At 41.7% G+C, this 27,654-nt stretch overlaps 1 protein-coding gene across 1 annotated transcript in view; it reads right to left on the reverse strand.

The window, feature by feature from the left end:
* The window catches only part of cdh13 (cadherin 13, H-cadherin (heart)), a 410,738-nt gene that overhangs the window by 256,151 nt on the left and 126,933 nt on the right, over positions 1-27,654 (reverse strand). The window contains exon 3 of the mRNA XM_082540060.1: positions 15,389-15,600. Within this exon, the coding sequence (XP_082396186.1) occupies positions 15,389-15,600 (212 nt within the window). The remainder of the gene's footprint in view (positions 1-15,388; positions 15,601-27,654) is intronic.

The raw sequence follows: 27,654 nt of genomic DNA on the forward strand, positions 1-27,654 counted from the left end.
AATGGAAGACTGCTGAATCGCATTTTCTTTGACATCATGTGGATGGCCAGGTGCATGTGCATCACTTCCAGGGAACACGACAAAGGATGCAAGCCAGCGAAGGCAGTGTGATGCTTTGGGCAATATTCTGCTCTAAAGCCTCGAGTGCTGCTATCCACGTAGATGTCACTTTGACATGTACTTAAGCATTGTTGCAGACCATCTACAACCTTTCATGGAAACGGTATTCACTATTGGCTGTGGTTCCTTTCAACAGGATAATGTACCGAGCCACAAAGCAAAAACAGGAATGGTTTAAGAGCACAACACGAAGTTTGAGGTGTTGATTTGGCTTTAAAGGATCCTTTGCTAACATCAGTAGTGGTTTTTGATACAGGTGACACGGGCAGTTGCATGGGGCGGCATCGTGGAGGGGGCGGCATCGTGGTCTTCGCTCGCACCTTTAGACCTGCCACTATGCCCATCTCACTCATTCTTTCCTCTCACTTCACTATAGCTTTTCTTCTCACTGTCATGGTCCTGGGTCTTTTGACCCAGTGTTTTAAGTTTGAGTTTATTTTGTTCATTAGGTTATCTAAGTTCATTTGGTTATTAGACTCCTTGTGTTTTCTTCCCCTGTATTTAAGCTTCCCCTCACCCTTCATGTTTCATGCTGTCTTATGTTCATGTCTTATGTTATCAAGTTTGTATTATCATGCCTAAGTGTTTCTAGTTCTTATTATTTCCCCCTCCGTTTCCAACCATGTTAAATCTCCCCTGCTCTTCATGCGTTTCATGTCTGTGTCTTACGTTGTCAAGTTCTGGTTGTCGTGTCTAAGTCTGCATGTTTCCTGTTTTATTTTGAAAAGGGGTCTTGTGTTCTGTGCTCATGCGGTTAGTTTTCTCTTGCCTGTGCATCATTATGTTTATCCTAGTCAGCTGTTTCCTCATGTGTCTCCACTTCCCCTAATCACCTCCTGTGTATTTAAGTCCTCTGTTTTCAGTGTGTGATTGTCAGGTCGTCTGTTGTCCACGCCATGTTTCCGATGCCATGCCATGCTTCCAAGTTTCTTGTCTAGGTTTTTCTTATTGTTTGTTTAGATTCCCCAGTTTAGGTTTGTGTTAATTTTGCTTCAGTTTGCCTTGCCCTTTGTTTGTACCTTTTCTACCAGCCATATTAAACGGCTCGCCTTTTGTTAACATTTCAAGTTCTGTTCCCTGTTCCTTGGAGTCTGCGTTTTGGGTCCTTTTCTCAATTCATACAGTTTGCCCTCGCCAGACTGTGACACTCACTTTCTCCTTTTGCTTTCCTGATACATGTGTGATAAATTGTGCTCTTAGAGCGTGGTGATGTGTTCGTAAATTACTGCTCCACCATCAACGCTGATGCAGCCTTAACGCATTTGCATCCCTATCTGCCTTTCACATGATCATTAGGGCATTTCAGCGTGCTGATCTGAAAGAGTCACGACAAGAAAAAATATGCTTGATTAGTCCTCGGCAACAAAGTGTGAGTTTGTGTTCACGTGTACACATATGCTGCACCGTAGTAAGTGTGTGTGTGTGTGTGTGTGTGTGTGTGTGAGGGAGAGAAAGACAGAACCTTTGTCATTGTCATCCGAGCCCAGAGTTACTGTGGCAGGAAAGTCGTGTCCTTGTCCATTCTGCCATTTTCACTCTCAGTGCTATATTGAGACGTGTCATTACTCATTGCTGACAATGTGTTGGAGACCTGGTGAGAAATGGATAATATCAAGGCCACCATCAGCCACTGGTGACAGGCAAGAGCTACACTTTTCAGTGTGGAATAAACTCTTGCATACTGTATGCAGGAAAGCCAGACAATTAGTCTGTTCGCCTAATACGCAGATCAGCTAACTTATGTTGGTGTCGGCGGTACGCGTGCATATGCAGAAAATAATAAATCGGCATGCCGGCCCAATTACGCGTCCCTTAAAACACAATGTGTATGACTAATAAACCATAAACACTTTTCCCCTTGCTTATTCAAAATACAGCAATGCACTAACGACTAATGCCTATTTCAGTATTTAATTAGCAGAATTAATTAATGGTGCGAAAGAGAGATGAGTGTGTGTACAAGCTCATCTCCAGATACTTGTATGGAGTGTGCACTATTAAAAATCCACATGTAACTTCATAAATACATTCCAAACTTGGTTCCTTTTACAGAGAAATTAAAGCTAAAGGCAGAAATGTGTGAAACCTAGAGCTGGGCGATAGAACGATATGTATTGCGAAATAACTTTTTCTTGATAGAAAAATTAAACTATTGCGATAGACCTCATCTCTCTTATAAAAAAAAAAGAACAGCCAATACAAATTAAGCAGCACAGAGCCGAACCAATCACAGCCGCAGCGTCACGTCACGTGACTTGTTGCGTACAGCTCAAGTGCCAAGCCGCACATGTGTATTTGTTTGGGAAGCAGCCAGCCGAAGTGTGGCCGGGTAATGGAGGAAATGAGTGTGCCGACTACAGAAAAATTAAACTGAGAGCTTGGGTGACCGGGTTACCGAAGAGAACACAGATGATGGTTCCAACGCCGGAGAGATTGTCGAAAGGAAAGGCCAGAGAGGTTCCGTAGTGTGGAGGTATTTCGGCTATTTGAAGTCTGACAAAAACAGAGTAACGCGCACTGTAAATTGTGCCGAAAGCACAAAGTCTGGCAATACAACAAACCTTTTTTATCACCTGAAGCGGTGCCACCCACTAGAGCACGCTCACTCTGACTGAAAGCGCTAATTCGTCGTCGAAAACAACCAGGGGAATCCCTGCGAAGCAGCAACAGTCAATTGAGTCGGCTTTCTCCAGCGTCTTACCATGTGACAAAAACGCTAAGAGACATAGCAACATAACGAATGCCATAGCTTACTGTCTTGCTAAAGACATGCTACCAATAAACACGGTCGACAATGAAGGATTCAAGCAGCTAATTAAGGTAATGGATCCTCGTTACCAACTCCCTGGACATAAACATTTCTCTCAGACAGCGCTTCCAAAGCAATTCAATTCAATTCAATTCAATTCTTTATTTATTTGTCACATGTAGTTATAACTAGTACAACACACAGTGAAATGTTTTTTCCGGCTAAAAAGTACTCCCCCCCCGACTGTGCATCTTACTAAACTTATAATAAAAAAATATCTATATAAAAGTATAAAAATGTATAATATCGTGCAAAATATTACGCTGTAATAGTTAATAGTGTACGTATTTACGTAAATACAGATGTAAATGATAAAATACAAATAAAAATAAGGATAAAACTCAAAAGAAAATTATATACTGTGTATGGAATTGTCCATCATGTTGTCCGATTTGTGTTTTGATTGAGGAGTCTCACTGTTTGTGGGTAAAAACTCCTCCTGAACCTTTCAGTTCTTGTTTTCAGGCTACAGAGGCGTTTCCCTGACCTCAGTGGCCTGAACAGTTTGTAAGCGGGATGGCTGGAGTCGTTAGTGATCCTGATGGCCCGGGATCTGCACCTTTCAGCGTAGATGTCCTGCAGTGTTGGTAAAGATGTTCCCATAGTGCGTTCAGCTGTGTGCACGACCCTCTGCAGGGCTTTCTGTTGCTGTACTGTGCAGTTCCCGTACCACACCGTGATGTTATTACACAGGATGCTCTCAATGACCCCGGTGTAGAATCTCCTCTGGATGTTCTTGGAGATCTTAAACCTCTTTAAACGCCTCAGATGATAGAGGCGCTGTCTGCCTTTGCTGATGAGGAAGTCCGTATGTGTGTTCCAATTAAGGTCCTCGTTGATATAAACACCGAGGTATTTAAAATTAGAGACTTTCTCCACAGGGTTTCCATTGATCTGAATTGGGGTGTGAGTTTTCTCGCCTCTCTGTCTCCTAAAATCAATCACCATCTCCTTTGTTTTGCTGATATTCATGGAGAGGTGGTTTGCCACACACCACTTTGCTAATCCGTCCACCTCGCTTCGGTAGGCCCTCTCGTCATTCCCGGAGATGAGTCCTACCACCACTGTGTCGTCAGCGAACTTCACAATGGAGTTAGTGGTATCTGGCCGTGCAGTCCGCGGTGTAGAGGGAATAAAGAAGAGGGCTAAGCACACATCCCTGGGGGGCCCCTATGTTCAGTGAAAGGGTATGAGAGTACACATCCCCTATTCTCACCGACTGTGGTCTCGCAGTCAAAAAGCTGTGAATCCACCTGCACAAGGATGTGCTGAATCCCAGATCCCGGAGCTTATCCATAAGGATGTGGGGCACTATGGTGTTGAACGCTGAGCTGTAGTCTATAAACAGCATTCTCACATAGTTCCCACGTCCCTCATCTAGATGGCTCAGTGTGGTGTGCACAAATAAGTTAGTCAATTTTGTCTGTTCTTCTGTAAAATAAACTAAGATTTATTTTTAAAATTAATATTTTGTTTCTAAGTGGAACTGACAATTTAGTCTGTTTCGTTTGTTCTATTTTGAAACTTAAACGCTTTAGCGGCTGCCTTTTGTGTAGTTTGTAATATTTGCCTTTATTTTGCCTAAACTGAAGCCTCATTTTAAGTACATCTACCCTGTTGAACTTATTATGGGAAATAAATATTTAAATCAAAACAACCTGCTGATTATTTCACATTTTACTTGTGAGCAACGGCACATTTAAATCTTACAAATATAGTTATTTGGCTCATATCGTGATATATATCGCCTGAAATGAAAAAAGCATATCGTGATATGAAAAAATCTTATATCGCCCAGCTCTAGTGAATCCTATTCAAGATTCGGGCATTTGTGATCCAAATATGAGACCCAATGCAATACTTCCCTCAGTAAAAGCATCAAAGTCCCTGCCACAGCTTAACTTTGGCAGTTTACATGTGTGAAGAATCCTGCTGCTTCCACCGCTGCAAGAATAATAATAATGGATTGGATTTATATAGCGCTTTTCAAGGCACCCAAAGCGCTTTACAATACCACTATTCATTCACTCTCACATTCACACACTGGTGGAGGCAGCTACAGTTGTAGCCACAGCTGCCCTGGGGCAGACTGACAGAAGCGAGGCTGCCATATCGCGCCATCGGCCCCTCTGGCCAACACCAGTAGGCAAGTAGGGTAAAGTGTCTTGCCCAAGGACACAACGACCAGGACAGAGAGCCCAGGGATCGAACCGGCGACCTTCCGGTTACAGATGCAATTCCCAACCCCTGAGCCACGGTCGCCCAAGAAGAAAAGTGTCCCGACGTGGAGGCAGTTATTTTCATTTTAAATCTAGAAGGGTCAACGACGCTGCCGGCGCTACGACTCTGTATATATTTAGATACATCTTAGAAGAATCCCTGTTTGCACCCTGTATCCTGGATGAAGGTGTACATAGCTACAGATCTCTACTTCTTCTTTTTTGTTTTTTAATCTGGACACATCATCACTGCTGCAGTTTGGCAACAATGTCGCTTAAGGACAACAAAAAGCAACAAAGACGATATTTAGTACAAAAAGCAGTTATTACTCTGATTTACCAAACATAGCTTTTAAGGTTTTATGAATTTTTCCTTCATTATTTTGTTCTTTGCCTACCTCATCTGTGCGTGTGTGGCTTTTATTTAAATGATGACTCATCTACTGCAAACCACAGCTACATTAGAGTGCAAACAAAGTACTGTTAACCTGAACCTGCATTGCTTTGCTTAGGCTAACTACACTAATGCACACAGGGGCAAAATACGGCCCAGGGGCTAGGAGCATCACATGAACCACTCCATTCTGGACCCCAACGGCCTGAAGGATAAACAAAGCAAAGCCCCAAATCAATAACGCAGCATTATGCTAAAGAATCTCGAGGTTAATGCCTGCAGTGAGTCTGTAAAAGTATGTAATTTGATGTGCAGCATTTCATCGGTGAGCTGTGCAAATCAGACAATTAGAAAGTTGTATTTTGAACATATACACCACTTTATTAGGCACACGTGTTACTAGTACTGGATTGGACGCCATACTGCCTTCAGCTTCAACATGCTGCTGGAAACATTCGTGATTTTGCTCCATACTGAAAGGCCAGACAATGGCTCATATTATTGCAGGTTCCAGTCGTTGCTGATTCATCGACAGCACAACTATGATGAATGAATCTCCTGCTCAGCCACATCACAAAGCTGTTCTATTGGACTGAGATAACTGGTAACTGTGGATGCCATTTGAATGCAGTGAACTGATTGTAATGTTCAATAAACCAGTTTGAGAAGATCTGAGCTTTCATGCAGAAAGCAGCAGTCACATAACAGGTACAGTGTGGTCTTCAATGCACGGTTAACAACCATACAGAGAGAGGCAATGATGCTTCGTACTAAGCAGCTCAAAGCGTGCAAAGAAACCATGATTAAGTTCAGGTAATGAACTCTTTTTAAGGACTAATTAGTTTTGTTATCTGATATCTTGTATATACTATTTTATAACCAACAGCTTTTTATGGGTTTTGGGATTTTTGTGGTTAAAAAATAAAAATCATGTTGAATGTTTAGTAACTCAGTTCTGCATATTCGCCCTTCAGTCAGTCCTACATATAAAACAGTTTCAATGTGCAGAAACCAAAATGTTAATCAAAGTGGTGAGATCAGGTAAGAGATGCATGCAAATCAAAACTGGGGAGGATTTTCTGGACACTGCAGAATATAACATGAAAAAAGAGGATCGAAAAAGAAGACAGATGCCTAATCAGTCATGTGATGATGTTTATGTGATGATGTTTGTAATATCTGATATCTGTGGGATGTCTAGTTTTGGTGCATCAACATTCAATATCTCAAAGATAAACTTAATATTATATTAAAATAGAGATATTCAGCAGATTAAATATTAGGATATCAGATGTATATTTAATTGATGGGAAAATGGATCAATCAGAGATCTGATGACCATTCTTCAGGATGTTGTCCATTTCCGTGGCAACTAGAAAAGTATTACTACCTCAGATATGACCATATTTACCGTATTTTAGTGATTTTGCTTCTGGTGATATTCCCCGCAGCCTTAGCACCACCCCAGCCTGAAGTGTTGACACCAGGCACGATGAATCCGTGAATGTTGGAACAGAAGCCAAGACTCATCTGGTCAGGAAACATTTTCTAGTGCTCTGTTCTGAATTTTTAATGAGTCTGTGCAAATTGTAGCCCTAATCTTCCAGTTCTGACAGGATTAGCACCTGGTGTCGTTTCATAGATTCACTTTGACTAGCTCACTTTAGCTTCCCTTGATGGCCCGAGCATGTCAGATCAAGTTACTAATCAGCATGCTTGGACTTTATAAACTCGTCTCAATGTAGAAAAATGTCTAATTTTCTATATTTTTCTTTATACAGCAAGAAAAAATAATAGCTGTTGATTACAGTTTTATAGTAGTGTCCTTTCTTTAAACTTTTTGCTAAAAAAATGTCTTTGTTAATCTTTTCTGAGCTGAAGAAGTCGTCAGTGTGGTGATCCATGTTTTGCTGGACTTTATCAAAGGCAGACGTTTCTCTCATCGCAGCCAATCACGAGAGAAAAACACCGTTGACTTTTTTCTAAGAGACCTATGGACATTTTCTTGATCCAATTTTAGCTACTATGCTTCAGCTGTCACCTAACTTTAGAATTTATTCCAGATTTTGTACAATCACCTGCTTATATCCCTGACCTTTATAACTGCTGTATCTCTAATTGGAGATGGGCCATCCAAAGACAGCTCCAGGCACAAGATTGTTTTAAATATACACCTAATTAGTCTTACTCCTGTGAGAGACATTACAAATTAATTCAAACAAAACATTCTCAGGTGTTTTCAAAACCTTTGATAGCTTGAGACGAAAGCAATGCAACATATCTGTGTTATTTTCTTTCATTTCCAGTCTTTCTTGCTTTCCTTTAATGAATAATGAATTACTACCGTCGTGATGGAAGAGGAGCTGGACTAAATTGGAAGATAAACCTCACGGGTGGCCTTGAAAATGATTCAATGGTTTGTTTATCTGAAAAATGATCACCAGTTGAAAAATTGTGTGCTTCATAGTTAGCTTGCTTAATTATGATAATCAAAACACCATTAGGCAGCAGGTTTTCAAAAATGTGAACACGAGAGACCGTCTTGCTGTTTTTGTAAATGAATGCTACGTTAGGTTTTCCTCTTCAGCATTCACTCCTACGTATGCAAGCTAACAAAACAAAAAATCTGTAAGTTAGCAGACATATTAAAGCACTTCAGCGGAGATGGAGGGTGAAGAGGAACTAATGCAAAAAGAGACAGAAAACAGACAAAGGCAGTAAACAGAATTAACAAATGACAGCTACTGAAAGAGCTGGAGAGAGCGTGAGTGGGACGGAAACAGAGAGAGAAGATTATTCGTGTTGTATAATGTGAGCCGTTGTGCTGCGGTTGCAGGATGTCACATCACAGTCGTTCCCAGAAAGCCTAACTGAACACTGGAAGCTTGCTTAGAGAAAATCTATTTGCCATTGCCTGATGAGGATTTTGCACAGGATGCAGTATTACATTTCATTCAGTGCACGAAAAATGGATGAAACATAACAAAGGCAAAATAAATAGGCTTTTGGACTCGGATTATTTTGCCTGTTATCAGTTGTTACATTTGAATGGTGCCTGTTTATGCCCCCTGAAGGCAAGAAAATGGTCCACATAACTGTTGTTCTGCATAACTGTTGTTCTGCTCAGCATTATGAAAACACCCAGGAATAATACACATAAAAAATAGTCCATATCTCGGAACGTGCATTTGTTAAATTGAAATGCATTCTTCCATTAATTCACATATTGATCTGCTGCAAAAAAGAGCGGAATAAATTAGTCATTGAATTCAGAAGTTTCGCTCATAATAGGAATCATTCATCAGTTATTTCTTCCCCTCTGGGTCTGCGCTACACCGAGCCAGCGGCCGCACTGAGGAATTAAAAAACGATTCTCTACACCTTCGCTCCTAGCACTTATCAATTATCACCAGCCAATATTTTCTGCCACTACGGCATTTGTTATGCCAATAAATTCACCTAAGAATGCTTCCGCTCTGCTTTAGACAGGAAACAAAATACAGAATCCAACTTCAACAGGAGCATAACAAAGAGATTTCAGAACGGAAATAGACAAAAAGACACCTTCTTTGGTGCAGTAATTGAAAACCGGGAAAGAGGCATCAAGGCAGCTCGACTACCACGAGGACGATTTAAGAACGGCTCGGCATCCAAGTGCACAATGTCGTCAACAGTCGTTTCACAATTCAAACCGCCGGCTCATTGAAACAAGCTTTTAAATATGCCATGACTTAGTTACAGATTCTTTAGAAGCTGCTGCCGCTCAGAACATGTGTTTGATGGGACACTTGAGACAGGGTGGAAGCACCGGGTGGGGAGTGTGGGGGGACTACAGGATATGGACAGAGAAAGGAACAATAGATTTTCTGATGATACCAGTCCCAGAGCTTGAGGAGCTTCAGCAGATTAATTGAAACTGAAATAATGAGAGCTTTTAACCACTCTATCTCACCAGAGACGCCTTCCTCTGCCACGTTTTTTAATCTTTGTTCCTCTCTACCCACTGCTTAATCCATGAACTTTGTAACTATGCCTGCAATTAATAGTTAACTTTTATTTCTGTGTTTATTTTAAGTAAAGTAAAGTATCTATTTCCAGGAAAAGATAAAGGACTTAACTGAAGACACCAAACTTCCTTATTACTATTTAATAGAATTTTACAGCTGTTATGGCCCTGTCCATAATCTGTTTTGGTGGCTGTTGTTGTCTGTGCCTTTAAGTCTTTGCAGGTCCCGGAGTGGATGAGCTGACGGCTGCTGATTGGTCCCCTGGCCATGTGATCTTCTTCAAATCCCTCACCAGCAGTTGTCCCGGGGCAGCCACTGACAGCAGCAGCAGGCCTGACCCTGGCCTCCAAAACCTGAGACTTTTGTGCTTGTGATTTTTGCGGCTTTTCTGAGTTTTGTATATAGTGTGTATATTAGCTTTCATTGTAAATAGCACATTGTAAATAGCACTGCAACAGAAGGGGTGAGCTGCCGTATTGTTTTTCCTTGCACTGTTTTCTCCTGTTTATTTCAGTTAGGGAGTTAGGTGTAGCGCTTGTCTTTTGTTTGATGTTTGATTTCACATAGGGTTTTAGATAGCACCTCCTCCTGACTTAGCTTGTTTTGTTTGTTATTTTGGCCTTTGTTCACCCTGGAGGTTCATTTTTGCAGTGTAGATAATAAAACACGATTCACCAAGGAATTGGTTTCCCTCTGTGTATGGTTTTGGGGACCAGGGCGGGGCAGTCTTTTCAAACGTATGTTGCGTTCCTGTACCCCTAGACTGGGGCGTAACACAGCAAACATGAAAGAAAAGTGAACAAAAGCATAGAACTGTTATAATGCACTATATCATTTGTTTAAATTCCTCTTAAAAATGTGTTGTTTGGTGAAATTACACTTTTGCAGTCTTTACAAAGATCTTTTCGACTTGAGACCACCGTGACCCCAGGCTCTAAAAATTACACTTTCTTTACTCTCAGAGTTTGTATTTAGCTAAAGACGTCCTGTGAGACAAACGCTAATGCTAGCATGCTAAATGCTAGCATTAGCTAGCATTTAGCCTGAGGCTATATGCCTCAGGATGACAGCGCTAACAGGTGTGACATCTGTCACAGTTTACTGTGAGATTTTGTCACAGTCGAGTCCTAAACAAACATATCTGCTGTTCAGATTTGATCTTCATCCTGATCAAACATGTAAAGTTTTAGAAATCTAGGTTGAACAGTTGCGAAACTAGTGTGTTAGCAGTATCCGGTACTATTGATGTCTAAAAACACATTTTGCCACCTACACCTGCCTACAGTGGTGATAGGAGGCCACACATCATGGGCATGAATATCATACATTTTGCCTTATAATGTTTTTGTTGTGTGTTTCCTTTTTCATGGGGGAAAGATTGTACATCATGCATCTTTAATTACTTTAAAATATAAGAATTGTGTGCACAAGTTTGAAATCATTTTAGATTTGCTCTGAAAATCTGAGAACTATGCTTAAAGCAGGGTATATGCCAAGAAAGAAATATAAATGAACTCTACTAATTCTGCCAAGAAGAGGAAACAAATATTCAGCCAGAAGCTTGTTGATGGCTACCAAAGCGTCTGGTCGAGGTTCAGTTTGCTATGGGACATTTAACCAAGTATTAGTGGGAGTGTAAGTACACTTTTGACTCTACAAGTTTAAAATTAATCCAAATTAATTTTAAACTTGTGCATCAAGTTCTTGTATTTTTAAAGTCACTAAAATATACGCTGTACAATCAATCCACCCTGCAAAAAGTACAGTTCAAAGAAATAATGGAAAGCCCCAAATTACCATGACATCCCTGTGATGACTGCATGGTGTAGATGCAAACGGTGAAATGCTGTTCCTGCGAGTTTCATTGGAGTGCCTCTCGTGTGGACATTTTTCAGCCTTTCACGGACGTTTACTGACGACTCCTGAAGGCTTGAATCTTAGAGTGAGGGATATGTTGGCTCTGGTAAAATTTGTACCAGCTGGAGCTTCCTTGCAGTCGTTTTACAGCCATCTTTGACAGGGTACACTGGGAATCTATGTGGAAAGCGGATGGCTCCCCACCGAAGAACATTCTGCAAAGCCACGACAACATGCAAAATGCCATGTCCACATGTGAGATCCAGACTGTCAGTCGAGGCTGTCTTGTCTCCTAATGTCTTTCATATAACAGAAAACTAGATGATTAGCTCAGTCATTGCATCACTGCAGTCCCCTTCTGACTCTGCTTATAGGAGGTCTAAATGCAGAATAGCTTCACTTACAGAGCCTTATCAATCAAGTAGACATAGCCTCAGAATATCTTGGCTTATAGATCAGCCCATGTCATTACTCTTGCTGGAGAGGCTCTTGAAGTGGGTGATGTGTTCACTTGCTTTGGGTCTCGGGTACAAAGATTGCCGCTTCTGATTAAGTTGCCCTTGTATCAGAAAGGCAGGTTAAGCTCTTTTAAACCTTCATCAGTGTATGTGGTCTAAACATCTCCCTGTGACCACATATGGAAGTCTGCAGCTCAGTCGCTTAATAAAGTGTATTTCTGTACAGTTCTGAATGTTGAATCCTGATGAAAAAAGACACGACAAGCTCAAAGTAATGTCACTCTGCTTGACCAGCTTGCAAACACTCGTGATCATCAGTACTGTGCAAGAAACTGTGTTAACTCCTATTCAGCCAAACAGCTGCGATGGTGTTGGTGTGTGAGATGAATAAAGCCTGAGGACTTTGCAAATTGTTATTTGATCCCATTCCAGCCAAACTGAAGTGTCTATACAACGCACCTTAGAAGCAGCGAAAAGATCGAGATTTTAGCCGACCTGCAATCCATCTCGCAACTCTACAAGCATGCAGACGTTCCTTATGACCTGTGCCATCATGCACAGTCGCAGATAAACTACACCACGACCAATAACGTGTAAACTGGCATGTGGCTGCAGCATATTGAGATGCTACATCAAGGATGTTATCACAATCATGGATAATAGAGTAATGAATAATAGTTATAGTTTTAAAAAAATCCACATTATTTGATGTATTTGGACGAAGAACGCAACTATTGTTGTCTGAAACAATAATTTAAAAGAGATCCAGAAACTGAAGAGCACATTCACTCACACAGAACCACACAGCCATACTGTATTAGTCACCAGGAAAGTCACTTTCCACAAATAACTTGCCAAGGATTAATTAACTTACTCCCACAATGCCTTGCCAAAGTAACACCTGTGGACTACCTAACCAAATAAACGACGGCAGCGGACACAAACAAATGAGAGCCACATCATTCCAAACGGGATGGGGATATTCATTAAGCCAGTGCTGGAGAAATGGTAACAGCAGGACTCTGAGCACTGCAGGAGAAAGACAGATGATCTCTGGAAAGGCTGCGAAACACCAACTATACCTGCAGTCTGTGGAAAGTTTCCCTAATCAACTTTGCATATTTGGACAAAGGTGGGGGGAGAATTGGGGTCTATGCAGAAATATGAATGAGGGACAATAGTGTGTATTCAGGTGCAGAGAGTTTTGTAAGGCAGTCAATTTGCTCTCAGCAAAAACAAATTTCTCTAGATTACACAAACAAAGGGACACATTTGCAGAGAAACCAAGCTCGGCGTAGGGGTGCAGGCTTACAGGCCAAATTCCAATAACGGAAACTGGCCAGTGGAATTCTTTGCACTGAAAGTTGGTGCAAAACCGCAGCTGTTTGCTTTGCCTTGCAGAGTGTTTTCATTCCACTCTATTTTGATGTGACCTTGTGCACAAATAATGATTGAAGAACATGAACAGAGATGTATGCACGCATGCATATTCATGAAAGCTTAAACAAACTGACTCAGAACGCGTGTGGAGCATGTGTAAAAACTAAAAATATCGGTTCTAGTCCTTTTCAGAGCGGATTTGTTACATATTTTTTATATTCTGGTTGCACAGGGCAGCACAGTGGTTAGCTTGCTTCACGGCAGGAAGGTCCAGTGTTCAATTCCACCCTCAGGCCGGGGTCTTTCTGTGTGGAGTTTGCATGTTCTTGCCTCCCACAGTCCAAAGACATGCAGTTAGTGGGGTTAGGTTAATTGGAAACTCTAAATTGCTCACAGGTGTGAATGGTTGTCTGTGTCTATGTGTCAGAACTGCAACCGACTGACGACCTGTCCAGGGTGTACTCTGCCTCTCACCCTAAGACAGCTGGGATAGACTCCACTTTGTACTTACTAAAAGTAGCATGCATTCGCTTTAAACAGAATAAGGATGTGGGTGTTTTCCTCAACGTCGATGCGTGATGTCTTTGGTGTGGTTGCAATTATGCTAATCGTTGATAATTAAGGTTGCATGAGGAGGCCTCACATTTACAAGTGATTCAAATTCATGATGAATGAAGATGAATTTTTAATGTTTTTTACTTTTGCAATTAAGGTCACTAATGTGTGAATGCCTGGGTTTAGATCCCTGTCATGTCTCTGAATAACAGTGTGACACCTCAAAGTGGAACATCAGCAGCTCGAGCTGACTTTGACCTCAGCACAAAGAATTTCAAAATAAAAACAAGACAGTCTCAGTCTTGTTTTGTCATTTTTGTTTTTCCTAAAATGTGTTCATAGTGACAAACTGAGGTTTTGCATTGTAACACAATGAACGTCTGCTGCTTTCCCAGGTTGATTCTGTTATGGTCATTAACTGTCTCATTAATAAAAGTATTGCACGAGCATAATTTATTGCAAGAGCCAGAAGCTACTTATCTTAACTCACAGCAAAAACCTTGCAAAAGGTAAAAGAGCTTGCATAGATTTGCCCAAGGTTAACAAAATCCACCCACTAGTAATTCCAAAGGGTCACCGGTCAACCATTTGTTTATTCCATAGAGCCCGACATGATTATATTACACAAGCTCATCCAACACCACAATGCAGTTCCTGCTAATAATCGAGTTTCCACACAAAATATAGTCAGACTGAGTCGACATCCAGTAACTGCTTTGTTTGTCACACCGCAAACTATTTACCTTCATATTTGTATTTACATGGCATTTGGAGGCTGCTAACATGTCAGTCATTTCAGTATTCAGCACTTGGGACAAAGCATAAAGGCTCATGACAAGTGCACGGCACTGACAACAATACTAGCAGAGGTTTTATGTTACCCAGGGCTGGATTATCTGGACCAAGGGAAAAATATTGACATTAATAAGAAACAGAAGAATTTACTGCACAACAGTTTTTCAAACACTGGTTTGACGCGTCTGAGTGCGTCGTGAAATCAGCCAGACCATTGGAAGCTTTTCATAGAAATGTCACATCATCAACACCCACTTAAACATACAAGTTGTTGAGATATCGCTGTTGTGTACTTAACAACTCAACTGCTAAAGAACCAGATATACTTATGATGTGATAATTACGAGCTTTACTGGTGCTGAAAGATAATTGTTTATTTCTGTTCCCAGTGTCTATGTGGAAAATAAGCCAACCAGCTCCTGGCTACTATAAATACATGGAAGTGAATCAGTCACCTTTAATGGTTGACAAGAAAGAGAATAGACATGTTCAGGCTCAAATTAAACTTTTCGTTGCTAATGCACAACCAAGTCCTGCAGTGGTACTTCTGAGTAAAAAAAACTCATAAAATATGTATGTGGGGTGATCAGGTTGTTAGTGTTTAACTGTTGCAAATCGGCAACGCCTGCCTGGAGAGGGTTAAGGAACAGCTTGTTAATCTCCTTATTTTCCCATATTTGATCACAGTGCCTGCTTTCGCTACTTTTCAGTAACATTTTCCAAGTTTAATCAAAAATAACCCTTTCAGATATGACAGCTGATATAGAACATACAAACACACCAGTTCTACTCACCCCGAGTGTCTCTGCTGACCGACCACGTGTTCCTATGATGTCCACCTGCGCTAGGTCATCTGCACGTGCGCTGAGGCCGCGGATGAAGAGGACCGGCTCGCTGTGCGGAAGATCTCGCAGAGGAACCAGATTCAGATCCCCGTCCACGTGGAAGCCGGGATCCGACACACCAAACGTCACGTCCTCATTCCCCGCACAGTCATCAAACTCAACTGGAAGGAGCACACAGAGAGCCGTATGTATTTTTGCATCAATCCAAACAAATTGCAAACATCATAAATAAGAAGAAAAATCCCCATGAAACTCCGAGTCACTGAGGTATTCCTTCACTGTGCAGAGCTCAAGGAGCCGTCAAACAATGCACAAAAAACAATTGCATTTCTCAGATATAAACATATGCCCTGAAGATAAACAGTTACCCCGAAGAAAGAGTGGGATGTTCTGCAAGGCTCTGTCAGCTAGGCTACAATAAACTCACTGATCTCTTTTCATACGAGCCAGCTGCAATATTTATGACTCACCGCGTGCTACGCGTTGCCGGCTTATTAATGTTTCTGACTTGCTTTCGTGGTACGCTTTGTTTTATTAAAGAGAATACGGTGGCACGTAGTTGCAGGGCTGAGAAACAAAAGACACGAGACAGAAGAGAAGTGTCACCTCTGCGTGCACATGTGGGCTTGCCTTCTCTGACTGAGGGAGTTACTGCCGAGGACTCGACCGAGCTTTATCCCCTCTGATCATGTTCATCCTCGCTTTATCTCTCTCACACACTCCCCTAGGTGTTGCAACATGATCCCCATGTACTCCCCCACCATCACCCCGACAATCCTCACCTCCCTCATCCTTCACCTTCTCTTTACCTCAGCCTCCTGTAATGAATCCCACTGTTAGGGAGGATAAGTGAGGGAAGAGGGGCAGGAAGTCTGCATGTGTGGATGCTGTTGTTTGTTAGGAAAGCATTTGGCACATGACTGAACAGAGGTTAGTTTACGATGGAAGCAAACATGGTAGCTTATTTAAGTCTCATCATCTCCTTTAAAATAAATTCTGTTTGATATCAGGACTGGAGTTGAACTGGAATCATGTGATTCCGAATATTCTGTACGGTTAGCATTATTAATCAAGTCACGTGGTTCTGGACTCACACGTTGTCTGCAAAAGCCAGTTAATTCATAATTAAAACAAAGATAAATGTACATGAAGAAGACTTAAAAAGACTTCTCTGGGATGCCGACAGGCAGCGTCCTACGTGATTCAATCCACTGCTTATCTTAACTCATATAAGGAACTCTGTAGTTATTCATGAAGGAAATCTTTCACAAAACACCCAAAAGCCTCACTGCTGTGCGTTCCCCTCACAATGGGGACTCAGAGGCCATCGCTCTGAGGAAGAAACGGCTTCAGATGAGACCGTATTCATCGTGTTTCTCAAAGCAACTTTGAAGATAAAGCTCAGCTTTGGTGCAGAGGCTACAAGCTTTCTCTGTAAAGTTAAACCTAATATTCAACTTTCTCTGTCTGTATGTTAAATGCTGTCTAAACCAGTTTATGTGCAACAACAGTGATTAAATATGTCAGACTGCCAGTCTCTTGTTTATTCCATAGAGACCATGAATAAGTCAACGAAGCAAACTTTTGTTTTACAGCGCTACTTTTCTTTGCGCTGCGTGTTGACCCCGTCTGTTCCTCTGTGCTGCCTCGAAGGTTTCTGGTTGGTGGAACTGATCAATTCAACTGGGAGCACCTGGCCAGTCTCTCTGAAGCATTTAATTGAATGCTTTTTCAAGCTGGAATCTATGCAGACCCTTTGACATAACCTATGCGTGTTGCCGGCATACCTGTGCGGGCTGCGACTGTCGCAGAGAGGTGCGTGTTAGGTTTCGGTGCAGGCAAAGCTACTGTGCAGTGTGGTATAATTCGTCTGCCAGCCTCTGTTCTCGCTCTTCATCCACCCAGCACCAGACTGTTCGTTCGATTGGCTTCAGCCACATTGATTTACAATTCAAACCATTTAACAGCTTCTGCCTATCATTGAAACCATCATCTAACTGCTGGATGGATGAGTGTTTCAGTGGTATCATTCACTACCTCACTTCACAAAATTCATTAGCATTAATTAACATTAATTGTGGTTTTTTGTTCTTTGTTGGTTGATAAATTGGTAAATTTGGGTCAAAACTGTGTCTTTCCAAATATGTGTCATCAGTCTTTACCCATTACAATGTATTAAATGAAACACAGTCTCCTACAACCTCTAACTAGGTCGAGTATTTCTTTTTTTTAATTGAATAAGCAGTGAGGGTATTTAAACTGTAATTTACTGGATACAGCATATATTATTTTAAAAGACAGGGATTCACCAGAAAAGAAGCATTCATGACTGCTGCTAATTTCAGATTCTTACTGACATTCACTGCTTTATTTTCTAGCACCGTGCTGGAGAGGAATTGTGTTGTAAGTGCAAACCCACCATTCTCTGCAACAGCAAATTAAAGTCTTGCAGGAAGCAATGGAACCAGACGGCACAGCAGCACTGAGCTGTTACATTAAGTGCAATGGACAACAATTTTTCAGCAGGAAAGAAAAAGAAAAATCAGCGTGCAGTCTCTCAGGCCACAACAGTAAAGGCCAGCTCACAGACTTCTTCAAAACAAATGAATCTGGTTGGTGCTTTTTTGGTTTGGTACCCACAGAACTGGTCCAAGAGTCCTACGGTCACAGATCCAACCACGCGATACAGATACTGCTAAAGCAAGCAGGACTGGACTCTTTATTTAAATTATTATTTTTCATTATTTTAACAGAACTCATCTGTTTTCAGGCTTTTTTTGATGCATTGATATAACCATATAGCTAAAATGATGGTTCTGTAATAAGAGTGTAAGAACTTTACAGTACTACTAAAATATTCCCTCTACGCGATAGTTAATGGCCTAAGATCATCACACTGCCCCTCTGATTCTCTTCCCCCGAGTCTGCTCAAAAACACTTTTAATATTGTTGGCCCTTTTATTCTGAAATTGATTAATACGTCCCTTACTACAGGCTGCGTCCCACTATGCTTCAAACAAGCTGTAGTTCAGCCTCTTCTTAAAAAACAAAACCTGGACCCAACTGTTCTGTCTAATTACAGGCCCATCTCAAAGCTTCCTTTTCTATCTAAAGTTTTGGAGAAAGTGGTCTATCTACAGTTGCAGGCACACCTCGATTCTAATATGATCTCTGAAAAATTTCAATCTGGTTTTAAATCACTACATAGCACTGAGACAGCACTTTTAAGGATTTTTAACGATATTCTCTTAACTATGGATTCTGGCAGCCCTGCTGCCCTTTTACTGTTGGACTTGTCAGCAGCTTTTGACACGGTTGACCACGACATCCTGTTATCACGGCTAGAATCGCATGCTGGCCTAAAAGGATCTGCCCTTCAGTGGTTTCGCTCCTACTTGACAGAAAGGTTCTTTTATGTCAATATGGGCCCCCACAATTCCAAATTAGCTCCTCTTAAATACGGCGTTCCTCAAGGCTCTATTTTGGGTCCCGCCCTCTTCGCACTCTATTTGCTGCCATTGGGCTCCATCTTCTCGCGGTACAGCATTTCATTTCATTGCTTTGCGGATGATCTACAGATTTATCTACCTTTAAAATCAGGATCAGATCAACCGCAGCTCTTATTACGCTGCCTTGACGACGTTAAACAGTGGTTATCATTAAATTTTTTACAGCTAAACGAAAACAAAACTGAGGTTGTCATTTTTGGCAATTTCAATCATATCGACAGCACGTTGGGTACCCTCTCCTCGTATTGTAAAACACATGTAAAAAACCTCGGAGTTTACATTGATGGTTCTTTTAAATTGAATAAGCAGGTGAGTGCAGTAGTTCAGTCCTGTTTTTTTCAGCTAAGACAGCTAGCCAGGATAAAGCCATACCTTCCGGCTGACGTCTTCGAGCGTATCATCCACCTTTTTCTTACTTGCAGATTGGACTACTGCAATTCATTGTATTATGGCCTAGATCATGCCACCATCCATCGCCTTCAGATGGTTCAAAATGCTGCTGCTCGCCTGCTAACTGGTACCAAACGGAGAGAGCATATAACCCCAATTTTAGCCTCATTACACTGGCTCCCTGTCCCCTACAGGATCCAATTTAAACTCTTACTTTTTGTTTTTAAGTCACTCAACGCCCGAGCCCCCCCCTACTTGTCAGAGCTCCTCTCTGCCTATGCTCCAGGAAAACCCACGAGATCTAGTTCAAAACTATTGTTGTCCATTCCACGGACTAACCTCAAATCTCGTGGTGATAGATCCTTCTCTGTGGCAGGTCCCAGACTTTGGAATAGTCTCCCCTTTAATATTAGATCTGCTCAAACTCTTGAGCAATTTAAATCTTTACTAAAGACACACTTTTACGCTCTGGCTTTTAACACATTATGACCCAAGCATTTTGGATTTATCTGAATTAGTTAGTATTGTTTCAATTCTTCTATTTTATTGTTTCTATTGTTATTATTGTATTACACTGTAGTTTTTAATTTTATTGTTATTGTTAAGCACTTTGTGCAGCATCGGCTGTTGGAAATGTGCTATATAAATAAATCTGACCTTGACCTTGACCTACGTCTTCATTTTATACAAGGTTACGTTGCATTGTTGTCATATGATAAACACTCGACTAAATGCAGGCACTTAAGTTTCTTGGAAACAGCATCTACCCCTTAATTTTAGAAATGATGTGTTGGCTGCGACACACGAGTCTCACTGCATTTAGTCTAAGTGATCGTTCTAATGCATACAGATTAGCCCGCAGTAGGGGAAAGGCTGCTGTTCAATTCAAGTACAATGGCAACCCACTGCTGTAATTAACACGTATTGTTCCACTGATGAAAGCGCTCAAACTTTTATTACCCGCCGCAACAGCAAGGCTCGTATTGTTTTCATCCCGTGTCTGTGTGTGTCTGTGTGTGTGTGTGTGTGTGTGTGTGCAGGTGTGTGTGTGTCATCCTCAGATGGTCTCTAATTGTTCATGTTTTCACCATATCATGAAATTCAATGTAATTCAAATAATTTGCTGGAAGACTACATTGTGTATTCATCTACCTACATTCTACTGTACGGCTATTTTCCATCACACCATGACCAAGTGGACAGAGACAAGTTCCTGTGTGACTTTAAAATCAATAGACTGAGTCTATCAAAGCTCTCAATTAGTACACTTAACCTTTGTGGCTGTGTAGTCTGGTTGCTTTTACCTTTTCTTGCAGACATTTTATAGTCTTTCATTTGGAAAGAATCGTTTTCTGCCCTCTGGACGAAGGAAAGAAGACGAGAGTAGCAGAGTGACGGATGAACGTAGAGAGAAGAAGGAGAGAAAAGGGAATGGGAAAAGAAAATGCCAGAAACGGCAAGGCTACAATGGACAACTACGGAGAGCTACAAAGTCAACAACTGACTCTCGAGGGAAACAAGGCTCTGTCTCAATATTCAACTCTCACTTCTAATCCAAAGCATGAAAGATGTGTTCATTTCCATTCCCATTACAAGCCTCAGATTTATTTCAATAACATGGGCGCGCTCGTTAGAGCCCGCAAATTGCAGCGCCAAACAGTGTCAGTGGCATTTCAAAGGCAGCCAGAGAGTGTTTGATGGTATTCTAATGTTGTCAGGTTTTGGGGGGATTTCAGAAGAGAGCATGGTGAGCTGGCAGCTTTGAAGTCAGGCAACAATGACAGAACGCAACTTACCCCTCTCAGCACCCACACCCCCACTTTCTTTCTGGCTCAGGGTTGAATAACTGTGCACAACATGGATTAGGGTCACCAAAATCCCTCACTGAGGATTCGAGAGGAAAAGCAGGGTGTCATGGGGGTTTGACTTTTTCCTCAAGTTTGACATTCAAGTTCCTTTCAGGCTAAACTCTCCTTTGGAGTAACAAATGTTCCAGAAACCCACTCATCACAGACCAGGGTTACTCTAGGCTTGATTGCCTGTCCGATTAGTGTTCACCAAAACGTCCACGTTCTCATTTATTGCAATAGGTGTAGGCTGCTGGGGGATTCCCATGATGCACTGGGTGTTTCTTCTACCCTCCCTATGTGTTAACAGACCTCTCTGCACTGAATCATACCTGTTATTAATCTCTGTCTCTCTTCCACAGCATGTCTTCATCCTTATCTCCCCCCAACCAATCACAGCAGATGGCCCCGCCCCTCCCTGAGCCTGGTTCTGCTGGAGGTTAGCAGATGGCCCCGCCCCTCCCTGAGCCTGGTTCTGCTGGAGGTTTCTTCTTGTTAAAAGGGAGTTTTTCCTTCCCACTGTCGCCAAAGTGCTGCTCATAGGGGGTCATATGATTGTTGGGTTTTCTCTATTATTGTAGGGTCTACCTTCCAATATAAAGCACCTTGAGGCGACTGTTGTTGTGATTTGTATAAATGAAATTGAACTGGGTTTATGATGTAAAAAAATGCACTTACCAAGGAAGTCAACTCTAGTATCTAGCTAAGTAAAGAAGAAACAAAAAACTATCAGTGCATTAATATTTTTGGTTTGCAACATGATGTGAAATCCATTAACATCAATTCAAACTGGTTCATTGTTGCAGGGGGAGGTGGAAAAAACTTGGTTTTAATTGTTTTCTATTTTCTTTTTATAGCAAACTGGAAGAAAAGCAGGATGAGATGTGCAGTACGGAGGCTAATGTTAGAACTTGTTGGCATTACATCAAACTATTTGTTGAACTTACTCTGGCTTTTTTAATTTCTTTTGCATTGTGCAAGGATTTAACATGTTTCCATTCTAATTTACTTCTGCCATTAAGCGAGATATTTTTCAATAACTAAGCAGACACCTCATATTCAATCATGCCAGTTAGCTTAGGATATTTTAAAAGGACCATCCACACTGATGTCTTCATTTTCATGTCTTTCAACGGTGCTAGGCAGAAACTCATGCTGGATTATTTTGGCATCCCGCATTATATTTTCATTGACTCAGCCACATAATTGAGATCTCCCCCCTCCCCTGTCAGGTACTAAAGTTTTCCTTTGAGGTGTTGTGAAGACAATTTTCTATCTTGTAACTAAATGTCAAGTCTGCATGATGGAAGAGATGGGAATCTGAGGGCTAATCTCAAAGGTGGCAGCACGGGTGTGTTTAAGCTGATAGCTGCCGTGTCTAACCAGAGCGACTATGCTCAGCCTCATAAAAGGCCTCTGGAGAACGCTATTCTCAAATAATCACCCCGCATTAGAGAGAGGGAGCTGCTTTTGAAAATGTATTTACGCCCTGAATTGCATTTTACCCCAGAGTTTCCTATCGCTGCGCATTGTGTAAGGCCCATCACTAGGACTCAATAGTAACAAGACGTTAGCTTTTCATCTAGCAAGATAACAGTTTGCAGGGATTTAGCTAGCTAGGGGGTCCTGACAGCAGCAGCTTTCACCTTGGCTTTAGCCGACGATTAAGACCCCCCACCTCAACCTTTACTGCCACTCCAACTATCCAGTCATGTCACATGCAGTTTCTAATCATCAAGTGTGAGAGAAATGTGTGTTTTTTGCAAACCAGAGAGTGTGTGTCCTTTTACTCAAACCACTGTATTCTATCAGACGACTGTATCACTCTCATTTGTCAGTGTAAGCATGGTCTGTGCATACTAGCTTTTATGCACAGTGTTCCAGGGCCCTTGATCATACTTTGATGTGTGGCCCTGTCCACTGTGCTGGTGACTAAAGCCAATTAAACTACAGCTACTTTCTGATCTCAAGCAGCATCAAAGAGTTCCCATGTGGACTGTTAAAGGTCAGTCAAGCATGCTAACTACCTGGTTAGATGTTTCTATCATCTCGACACATCTGTGCTACACTTAATGTTATGTTGCCTTGGATACCTTAGCAACATGTATTTTTGTATACGAGTGTTTTCAGACACAAAAGGACTTGATCAAAGCCAGAGAACAAAAACTGCAATAAGTACCGGCTCCTGTTGTGTTCTGGTTGTTTATTTAATCTAACTGGTGCAGGGCTTCATCTTATCCTTGTATACGTGTTTTATCCAAGTTATTTTGACCGGCCTTCACGGTCAAAAAGTCACCAGCCAATAAAAATCAAAAGGTGAGACTACATATCAGAGCGAAGTCAGATCTTTGATCTTGACATCTAGAGGAGGAGAGAGCTCGGGATTAAAGTGGCAGCGAGCATGAATTAGCAGAAGAAGTATTAGAAGAGGAAGAAAACACAATATCCACTTTGATATAGCGCAGCAGTCTAAACAAAGGTATAATTGATTAAAATAATCATAGTTTGGTGTGCCCTACTAAACAGAATGGCATGAACCGAGGCCCTGGCCATAATGGAAGTTATTAATTACACCTGTATTCACACCGTAATGGTAATCAAAATAGCTGCAGCAACTCGTCAGTATAACAGTCAGACTAATTAGGAACAACAAAGTTTGCTTGTAAAGTTGAGAGACTGAACCCTGGAGAGAAAAGGTTTCCCCATCGAAGGCTAATGACAGCAAATTGTATTTTTAACTGTTCCCAAATAAAAGTAGAGAGCAAAGAGACTGAACAGATATGCAATGACAGAAATGTAATTTTATGTAAAATAAAAAATGGCTCCATACAGACTGTAGTGGTTAATATATTGTCTTAACAAGCTAAAGATCCCTGCCTCAACACTGAGAGGAGACACAAATCCCTGGGAGGGCTGGGTCAGTGGGCGTCCGGTGTAAAACTCCACGTCAAATGAAGTATGTGGATCCACCCACTGCTGCAACCCCATGAGAATGAGTTTATCGTGGTCGGGTACCACACATTTCCATTCCACACAAGTCACTTATGAAGACTGGATATTTTATTTTCTACAAAATCTTATTTTCAAATAGGAAATAATGAATTCTGCTGTTTACAAACAGGTCACTCAGGTCTGAGTGGGAAATATCTGTACATGTTTCCCAGGTTGCTTGACCACTCATAAATCTGATCAAATAGGGCTGTTCGATATAACGATATATACCGGATAACGATATAAAAACATCTATTGTTTCATTTCACGCTATCGTTTGTTTCGTGGTGTCGCAAAATAAACTGTTTACGACAATATTTTTCATGGTTGTGATGGTCACTGTAGTGACTATATTAATTTCTTAAAGTTCTCTTTCTCTTATATATAACCACACTACGGACAGACAAGCCCTGTTTTTATGCGTTGTCGTTAGCAACAACGACGGTAACAGCATCGCGTGTCCGCTTGTTTATGTTCCACATAAACCTTTCACAATAAAGCTCAAGATCCTGTTGAGACTTTTCAAAATAAACTGAATCACGTGAAAGAGCAGATTATTTACGGATGAGAAGTAAAAACGAGTCGCCAGGTGCTAAAAAATAAACCGTAGACTCAAACGTTAGAACAGGCTTTTCCCCGCAGCACGCCGTGTAAGAAATACTCACAAAGAAAACGGCGCCGTTACAACTTATGTCTAAAAATGTATCGTTTCATGCATCGGTTAAAACACTCGACTCCAGCTACACGACGCCCAGCTGGAAACACTTCACACAAGTCGAGCTGCCCGAGATTAATAGACTTTACAGAAAATGTTAAATTTTTGTGATTTATATCGTTATCGGACGATAGACGTCTTATATCAGGATGATTTTGGTCATATCGCACAGCCCTGCTGACAAAATATAAATGTTTCTGTCACTGATAACATCCTAGTGTATATCAAAAAATTTGAATATTGTTAAAATGTTTGATTGTTTTATATATTCCAAATTCATTACATATAAAGTGAAATGCGCGAGGTGGAAATCCAGTATTTGAGTTTGAGTAAGTTACTATTCAGACAGTATAAATACTTCTTATCTCACTGTGTCACTGCGTTCATCATGGATAAAGGACTTTCTTACAAACCGGCCCCAGACTATAAGACTCCGCCCTCATCTCTCCTCCACCCACACGGCTGTGTGCTGAGCCCCCTCCTGTATTCTCTCTACACCCACGACTGCAGTTCGACCCACAACAACAATCTCATCATCAAGTTTGCTGATGACACCACGGTAGTCGGACTCATCTCAAAGGGAGACGAGGAAGACTACAGAGAGGCAGCCTGGTGTTCAGAGAACAACCTGACACTGAACACTAAGAAAACCAAAGAGGTCATTGTCGACTTCAGGAGACACAGCACTGACTTAGCCCTCCTTTACATCAACAGGGAGTGTGTGGAGAGGGTCCACACTAGGGCTGCACGATTAATCGTTAGAAAATCGTGATCTCGATTCATACTTATGTGCGATCTCATTTCCAAATGACAACGATTCAAAAAAAAGAAAAAAAAAGATGACGATTGTACCGCATTTTGATCCGGGACGTAATCTGCATGAAAACAAGCGCTCACGCTTCCTGCTCAACAAATGACAAGGGCGGAGCCTTATACCACGTGATACAGAAGCCATCTGGCAGGGAAAAAAACAACGGAGAGCACGTGAAACTGCCCGAGGGGAGAAAACACAATGAGGGCAGAGGAAACGTTTCCTGATGGCGGTGAGAATGACAACCCCACTGTAAAATTACTTCCAAGAAAAGGTTCTCATTCCTCCGTGTGGAAGTTTTTTGCCTTCAAAGAAGACGATGAGAGTCAAAAAAATATCATTTGCAAGCTGTGTTTTGCCATAGTAGCAGCACCGCAAGGTAACACTACAAATCTGTATAACCACCTCAGACGTCACCATAAAGTGCAATATGACGAAGCTGTAAAGGCCAAGAAAGTGACAGGAGAAAATCCGTCCCCGTCAACCACCCAAACATTAATAACAGGAACCTCATCAGAATCAGAATCAGAAAGGGGTTTATTGCCAAATGTTGAGCAGGTTTACAACATTAGGAAATTGCTGCGGTGCTTCAGTGCAAACATAGTGTCATAAATAGCACTTAAATAGACATGAAAAAATAAAAGTAGGGATAAGAATTAAAAGTGCTACGTAGAAAGATATGTGCATGAGCTATACATGAGATATATACATGAGAATAAGAATTAAGAGTGCTACGTAGAAAGATATATACATGAGTGCAGGTGGTGATCAGTGCAAACATGGAATGATGCAGTGACACAGCGTAGGGTCATGTGTTAGTGGCGGGGACAGTCATATGGTTATTGTTCATGTGTCCAACAGCAGAGGGGAAGAAACTGTTCTTATGGCGAGAGGTTCTGGTGCGAATGGACCGGAGCCTCCTGCCTGAGGGGAGCAGGTCAAACAGACTGTGTCCAGGGTGAGAAGGGTCAGCTGAGATCCGAGCTGCACGCCGCAATGTCCTGGAGGTGTACAGGTCCTGCAGAGATGGGAGTCTGCAGCCAATCACCTTCTCAGCAGAGCGCACAACACGCTGCAGTCTCTGTTTGTCCCTGATAGTGGCTCCAGCGTACCACACGGTGATGGAGGAGGTGAGGATGGACTCGATGATTGCAGTGTAGAACTGCATCATCGTCCGTGTTGGCAGGTTGAATTTCTTCAGCTGCCTCAGGAAGTACATCCTCTGCTGGGCTTTCTTGATGACGGAGGTGATGGTGGGCTCCCACTTCAGGTCCTGGGTGATGGTGGTACCCAGGAAGCAGAATGAGTCCACAGAGGTGATGGGGGTGTCAGTCAGGATGATGGGGGGGAGTGGGGCTGTGTGCTTCCTGAAGTCCACAATAATCTCCACTGTCTTCTGGGCATTCAGCACCAGGTTGTTGTGGCTGCACCAGGACACCAGACGTTCAACCCCATACAGCGCTTCCCTATACCCGTCGAACTCCCGCAGGCACAAAGACATTACGGAGGCTATCACTTATCACCTGACCAAAGATATGGCTCCATCAACACTGTGCAAAACGAGGGATTTAGGAAAATGATCAACACCCTAGACAAACGCTACACAGTGCTGTCCTGCAACTATTTTTCTATTGTTGCACTACCTGCTCTATACACGCAGTGTCGAGCAACGGTGGAGACGGAATTTCAAGCAGTACAACATTTTGCGGCAACAACAAAACGTGAGACATTTGTTGTTTTTATGTTTATTTATTGTTTTTATGTTCAGTCTCAACTGTTACGAAGTTGATGTGCAGTTAATAAGTGCAATAAATATTTATACTGGAAAAGAAAATCGTGAGAGAATCGTGATCTCAATTCTAAGCCAAAAAATCGTGATTCTCATTTTATGCAAAATCGTGCAGCCCTAGTCCACACCTTCCGGTTCCTTGGCGTCCTCATCTCTGCTGACA

This window comes from Aulonocara stuartgranti, assembly GCF_965226115.1.
Source record: "Aulonocara stuartgranti genome assembly, chromosome: 7".
Lineage (NCBI taxonomy): Eukaryota > Metazoa > Chordata > Actinopteri > Cichliformes > Cichlidae > Aulonocara > Aulonocara stuartgranti.